General features: G+C 44.9%; 2 protein-coding genes across 2 annotated transcripts; both read right to left on the bottom strand.

Annotated features, from left to right (window-relative positions):
• Nucleotides 1–1,116: 1,116 nt before the first annotated feature.
• On the bottom strand, nt 1,117–2,283 carry LOC27206384. The gene has a single exon (XM_016173478.2). It carries the CDS (start codon nt 2,188–2,190, stop codon nt 1,777–1,779), a length of 414 nt encoding a protein of 137 aa, XP_016037047.1. The 5' UTR covers nt 2,191–2,283; the 3' UTR covers nt 1,117–1,776.
• Nucleotides 2,284–2,321: 38 nt separating this feature from the next.
• LOC6730286 lies at nt 2,322–2,884 on the bottom strand. The gene has a single exon (XM_002105533.3). It carries the CDS (start codon nt 2,841–2,843, stop codon nt 2,412–2,414), a length of 432 nt encoding a protein of 143 aa, XP_002105569.1. The 5' UTR covers nt 2,844–2,884; the 3' UTR covers nt 2,322–2,411.
• Nucleotides 2,885–7,139: the final 4,255 nt, after the last annotated feature.

The raw sequence follows: 7,139 nt of genomic DNA on the forward strand, positions 1-7,139 counted from the left end.
CCCCAAAAAAAACGAAACACGCCCCCTGCTATGTGTGTGTATCTAACCTTTTGTGCCCATTGTATCCTTTGTACAGGACTCACACAATGCGAGCAAATGTTTTGGTTGCTTACTGGCATCAAGAAATGAGAATCGCTTTTATATAAACTTGGCTGAATGAGGATGGGCGGTTGATGTGGTTAAAACAGTTGGCCAACCTTGATTCTGCTCCGTGCACAGGCAGAAATTACCTATATTAATTAATGGACATATACTTGGTGTCAAATGAATTTCAATGAATTATCTAAGTGGATATCCCTTATCTTGGATATTGGAATCATGTTGTTCATACTTAATTGCCCTACATTTTTGAGCAGCCAAACTGCTCATTTTTCTCCCTCTCTCAAATTCATTCAAACGCTTTTCACTTGACAAGCCAGGGAAATAAACAAACTACACGGAAAGCCAATGGCAAAGCCAAATCCAAATCCATGATTTCAGCTGCCAAATCCTTTTCAAAGCTGCAGCCAGGTGAAAAATAACGAAATATCGTATTTTTCATACATTTTTATCAAATATAAATACACACTCGTGTGTGGGTGCAGCCGCTTGTGCGGCCCAGCCAATCCGAAAGCGAACAACTACACAAGTTTATAAAAGACACTCGTTGGCGGCCCTTTGTGTCTTTGTGTTGAGTGCTTTTTGGCTAAATGCGAAATCGATTGGAAAATAATTTCCAATTTTTAAAGAATTATCGCCGCCATATTCGCGCATGCTGTACTAAATCACACATAAGCAACCTCTAAATCTGCTACCCGGGACCCCATGCTCCCCCCACCCCACACACACATGGGCAACCTTTTCGCAAAGCTTTTCCTTTTTGGCTCGTTTATTTCCTTTTTATTTTCCGCTTTTCCAGCTCCCCTTCCCGCCAATATTTTCCATTTCATTTTCTGCGCGGTTGGCAGCGCGTTTAGCTTTGGCTGCATGCCTGACTGACTTTCAGTTATACTAAAAATATATACATTTATATCCGCACACATAAGCTGAACAGCAGGGGAAATGAAAAAACGCAGAAATATCATAAAGCAGAGGGGTTTTAAATTTTAAATAGACTAGAGACTAAAGACTGAAAATTTCAATAAAATATTTAGTTTCCCGATTTTAATAGTCTTACCCACTTAAAACAGAAAGAAGCTGTGACAAAATATACACTTTCACAATCCTATTTGCACCGTTCCTCTCTGAGTGTCCTCGGGTGTACCCTTATGGTTGTTATCTCCACCGCAATAGCTACTGAATCCGCAGAGGAGGGAGCTGGTGATCCGGGATCGGGGTCCGGGGGTATGGAAAGGACTTCGAGGACTGGCAACGCAACCCGCAGCCATTTAGTTTTATGTGCCCCGTTCGGTTGGGTTATTGCACCTTTGACTCGACTCCACAGCCATCTGAATTCCACGCCACCTTCGACGTGCTCCGGAGGAGGTGTCACCCTGGAGGGCATGTATCCAATCCACAAAGCATCTCGCATGTGAGAGCCATTTATTATTATTTGCTTTCAGGAAATGTGAGCCCGAGGCTCGGCCGCAAGTATTTCCTAATCAGGTTTTAACTACTAATAGGATTTCCGAGGTGGCGAATCGTAATTTACATGGCTTTGGCCGGAGATACCCAAAGAATTGAATTGGAATCCAGAGCAAAGCTGCCGCTAATGTATTGCAGATTATGGTAAATCCCTCGGCACTTCCTTCCTGATTCCCAGCCCCTCAGCCCAAGGACCTCATGCTCACACGTGCTCTAGCACTGAGTGGATCCAATGGAGACTACGCTCAGGTCCCTGAAGCGCCTGAACCGCTGGACTCTCCGCTGTCGAAGGTAGCGCCTTATTTCACAGGCCGCGTTGCAGGCCACCAGGCCGAGCATGAGGGCCGTGATGAGCCCGGCGAAGATCAGCAGGAACCAGTGGAAGTAGCAGCTCATGGTCACTGGCCTCTGGAGCCAGCCGCTCCAGGATGCGGTGCACTGCTCCTGGACGCACCTTCCGCGCACATTCCTCACACATCCCTTGGCACAGCACCCGTTCGGACTGAAGCGGCCACAGGACGTCGTTTCGATCCGGGGATCCGAGCAGTTCACCGCCGCATACTGCCCCCGAATCCGAGGGATAACTTGGGCCAGAAGGCAGCCCAGGGTCAACAAATTGCCTATCATGCTGCACTTTTTGCCACACGTCGAATAGCATGAATTTTGAGGGTACTCAAATAAATTTAAGGCTAAGTCAGTGCTGACTGCAACAAGAAATTTAATAAAACTAAAACAAATAATTGGAAACTAATGTGGTTATTTAAGTATAATATCCTTTTTAATATATATGCAAGGATGTTAAGCTGAAATTCCTCCAATTCATAATTCCACTTAAAGTCTGTTTTATCTCACTCTTTATCTTTATGTTTGTTAAAGGTCTCCAAAAATGCCATGGCTTTTTCAGCCCTCTCCCGCGACTCATCGGCCTCCTTTTCCTGCTCCTCTGGATCCCTAGGCGGAATATACTCCGACGGATTCTGCTCCCGGGCATTTGGGATAAAGGGAGCATGTGGCCAAACGGAGGGCTTGGCCTGCAGCAGCCACAGTTCGTCAAGTTGGCTCTGGAGATACTGGACCGCCTTCTGATGGCGATTGGCCATGAAGTAGGCGCAGCCAATCCAAGTACAAGTGATCAGGACTACGCTGGAGATGATCAGCACATTGGTGGGGATGGATTCCAGTGAAAAGCTCCTGGATTTGGATATCGCTGGCTGTTGAGCTGCCAGTACCTCCTGTACGAGGAAAATAGTGAACCACTTAACGGCGATCTTGTGGGTCATTGCGCGGAATTTCTTCAACTGGAGCTTTTGAAATCGTGGGGCTGACTTTATAGGCTCCACTTATCGCAAAGGCGACTCGGGCCATTCCCAGAACTATTCCCTTGGGAGGAGGACTATTCCAATGAGAGTCTTAAAAAAGTGTTCCTAATGATTCCCAAATAAAACAAAGCTTTGGATATAAAATAAATATTATACTGCATTATTTAACTTTCATTTTAAAATATCTTACTTACGAAAAGTAATCAGCCTTAGATATTAATAGTGTGAGACCATAGTCGTCTGTAAAATCGTTTAGTTTAAACTTCTGTTATTATTGCTTTCGCTTATTATTCCACAGGGCTTAATTATTGTGGCCGAGTTGATGGGAGGAGGGGAATGGGGAATGGAATGGCATCCGAATCTTGATTAGAAGTGCCACATCAGCTCGCAATTCACTCGATTCACCGCTCAAAGAGACCGTAAACCAAATCGGCATAACAAAGTGATTCTAATGTAATTCGTGATTTTGCATAATTATAAAGTTAATAATTAAAATTGCTGCGTGCACAAACCGAAATGAAAACATTAAACTTTAATGATGATTTTGGGCCGTACAGGTGCATTGGTCATTTGGCATTTACAGGGTGGATTTGGCAGGGGGTTCACCTCCTCCTCATCGGCAAATAACTAATGCGTAAATATTAGCAAACTCCACCCGCTCCCCCCCTGAATTTCCACATAAATTTGAGACACATATGCAGTGCGTTTGTAATAAGCAATCAATTATTATTATTGAATTTCGGGCATGGTCAGGTGCAAAGAGGCGGCGGCGGGCGGTGGGCGTGGCAGCTGGTCAACGCCACTAATGCGTCTAATGAGAATTTAAGCACACTTCAACCCTCTCGGTCCGATTTGAACCCAACCCATCCGGAATTTGGGAATTTTGCGTGGATTTGCACAGCACACACAGCCCCCAAGTACAGTTGTGTTCTCTCGGCCCCAATGCAAATGCAAATACAATTACATTCGGAACCCATTTAGCGGCATTTCGGTTTGCTTTTCGTATATTTTCCAATTTGTTGGTCGAAACTGCGCAAATCTGTGATTTGCGGTTGGGCTGAGGATTTTTGAAATATGAGTGTATGTTACATATTTAAAGCCATATTATGCGAAGAATTCGCAATGCAATACTATTATCGTAGTTAGATATATAAGCTATTTGAATTTGTATGATTATTATTTGATTTTAAATTATCTAAGTTACAATTATGTACAAATCTGAGTGAAAAACCTAACCTATTTCAAAGTAGATAACCCACCCAGTTCAGATATATCCCAACTGCAACGAAAGTCATAATTATTGGGTCACCCTGATAAAGATCCCCAAAACTGGATAGTTTCTCCTCTGGTTTCCATGTGAGGGAGGGGGTGGGGCTCTAGAACGCCCCTCAAAGTGCCCGCTTAACTGGGTTTCATGTGACCCTGCTAAACCGACATCGTTAATGATAATTTAATTATTGCCCGGCATTTCGGGCTTTGGCGACTTACGCACTCCTGCGAACGCGAATCCTGCGGCCTGGCTAATTGCAGCAAATCTGCTTTGGGTCAGTTAGTCGTCCTTATTAACTGATAATTGCAATCACCTGGCTTTTGGCCACCAGGTGGGTAGGCGCCGGCCAGAGTTGGGCGCATAAAACATAAAGCGGCCAAATCCGCGAATATCGCCATCCGTTGCCAAGATACGAGCTGCAAACAGTGACAGTTCGGCTGAGCAGCGCGATAGGAACTTAACTGGCATCGAGGGTATTGTAATAATAAAACAAAAGTGTCAGCCAAAGATATCGCTGGATATGCGCAATCCATATTGAAAATTGATTTAAATTTTTAATAGGCATCAGGCAGCGGCGGCGCTTTGATAAAAATGCCAGCACGCGGCAATCGCGCAATCGCGGGCTTACCTCTTCGCAGGAAGATATATCCAGATCCGGATCCGGAGCCGAGCCAGAGCCTCCTGACGGGGGCTCTAGTTAAATATGGAAACAATATCGAAATGCCAACTGAAATCGGCTGAAACTTGCAAGTGAATGCGAACGCGACATGAATATCCATATCCATATGACTGTGTGGCAGTCTGCATTTATATTTGTTTTCGTAGCTGTCAAATCATATTTTAATCTGTTTTGATTGCTGACTTTTGTGCGAGGGATTTGGGCCGCCTGCAGCTGCAGCGGAAAATATTGCATTTTATTTTATTTATGCAAAAAAAGACGGGCGAATTTATGTGGAAAGCTCGTGCGATCTCCTCTGCCTCCGATTTTTCCGCATTTTCCGCTCGTGACTCCAGTGGCTGTGTTGTGTGCGTTTTCCATTTGTTTCATTTGATGTGCCACAGTTAAGCAGTAAAATCCACTTTTTACGAGTTGTCCCCGGATTGCTCCGCCGGCCACTCCCACTCCGCCCCCCTTATTGGGAGCTTTGCGTTGTTACTCATACGAGCGTAAGAAAAACCAACAGCACGCATTCAGTCGCTGAAATTTGTCAATAATATGTGTCAGCATAGAGGTGAGCAAGAAGTCGACATGTTTATAGGAAGTATCTCTAAAAAAAATATTACTATACCCCAAATAAATAATCTATTTTAATAAAGGTATCGATCCGGTATTTGTTTTCAATTATAACGTTAAGATACTGTTTGGCCTCAGGAGGCTGAAATATATATTTTCGTCGTTAGACTTTTAGACACTATCTATTCCATAATAATTATGTTGTCTCCGGTCAGGAAATTTGATAACCATGCCATACCTCACATTTAGTTTATTATACCGAAGCGACAAGTATAATGTTATTTTTATTGTGAAAGTCGAAACAATATCACGAGCGTCACAAAGGTCTATCTCTTGCCAAATTCCAAGCAGAAATGTTATCTTATTGTCATAGAAATCTTATATATTTTTATGGGTGATTTGAATTACTGCGTTTTAATCGCTAGATCGGTTAAAAAGTATGTATTGTGAGGATAAGGATATCCTGGATAGTTCTTATTCAAAATTCGCAGGTAGTGGATATCATCACTGGCAGGTCCTTTTCTTCCCGTCTCGCAACCCCCTCGAAGCCCCTTTCTCAGCGCGGCTTTGGCAGTGACTTAAATACACATAACCATAGATGGTGCCAGTGGTCCTCGTCCTTTTCTCGTCCTGCCCCGCTCCTTCCTTGGCTAGATTGTCAACATATTAGCTTCAAATTGCTAAAGTTCTGCGACTTTTGCTGTTGCCTCATTTTCTCGCTCACGCACAGCAGCAATCGCCCTCTCGTTCTACTCACATGCTGCCTCTCTTTCGGCCGCACAAGCCCCGTCTCTTTCTCGCCGCCTGTGGGCATCATTGTTTAATGTGGTGTTGCCAACTATTTTAGCCAAAAGCTCACACGGGTGGCGCGGCCGGGTGATTTGCTTGCTTAGCTTAACGTGGCCCGGAATTTTAGGGCGGTGGCGTGAACAGGGGGGCGGGGTTCTGCCCCTGCCGTATTCCTTTCCGTGTCCGGCATCCAACCATCCGGCTGTCCGCTCCCATCTCCGGCGGAATGCTTTCGCTTTTGGCGTTGAAACGTTCGGTTGACATTCGTGAAATCTCTTAAAATCCCGAAGGTCGTTGCCGGGGATTTTCTCAGATTTTGCTAGATTTAAATGAATTAGTTGCTTTGGCCAGCTGGCCGATTGATTTTCTGACCTTTACGGCTTTTTTCTGGATCTCCTCCGTGGGTTGAGTAGGCCAGCTGCAATTTGGCTCGCTGAGCAATTGCTGACATGACTCACCATTAGCTGCAGTTGGCCCCCGAGCCTCATAACTCGCTCCACGGAATGAGTACAAATGGGGTGCCTCTGGGCGGATCCGGCAAAATAATATGGATGAGGCCAAATTAGACACGCGGCGCAATGGAGAAAAATGTCCACTGCATTCTGCAAGTAATTAAAATATGAGAAAACAGCTCCGGCCAACCCATAAAATATTCCGGGGTCAACAAAGGATGCGAAGCCGCATCTGCATGCTCCTTTTCGTCCTTCGGTCCTGGCTGGCTGGTCAGGCTGGTGGGCTTAAAAAAGCATCAAATTTCATATTCAAAATGGCACTTTACATGTTCAGCATAATTTATAAATGCACGCAGCGCCGGAAGAGCAGAAACACCAGAGCCGGCTACAACAAACATGAAATGTGCTGCGGTGGCAATATTTTTGAAGCAACATTGTCGACACTCCGGAAAAAGGGGATCCAGCAGAAATGGTAGGGGCGGGGGAAAGGGAAAGGCGGGGCAGGAGCAGGA

This window comes from Drosophila simulans, chromosome 3R (assembly GCF_016746395.2).
Source record: "Drosophila simulans strain w501 chromosome 3R, Prin_Dsim_3.1, whole genome shotgun sequence".
Lineage (NCBI taxonomy): Eukaryota > Metazoa > Arthropoda > Insecta > Diptera > Drosophilidae > Drosophila > Drosophila simulans.

Excerpts from the sequence above, each read along its gene's own strand:
- LOC27206384 (XM_016173478.2), bottom strand. The coding sequence starts at position 2,190 with ATGATAGGCAATTTGTTGACCCTGGGCTGCCTTCTGGCCCAAGTTATC.
- LOC6730286 (XM_002105533.3), bottom strand. The coding sequence starts at position 2,843 with ATGACCCACAAGATCGCCGTTAAGTGGTTCACTATTTTCCTCGTACAG.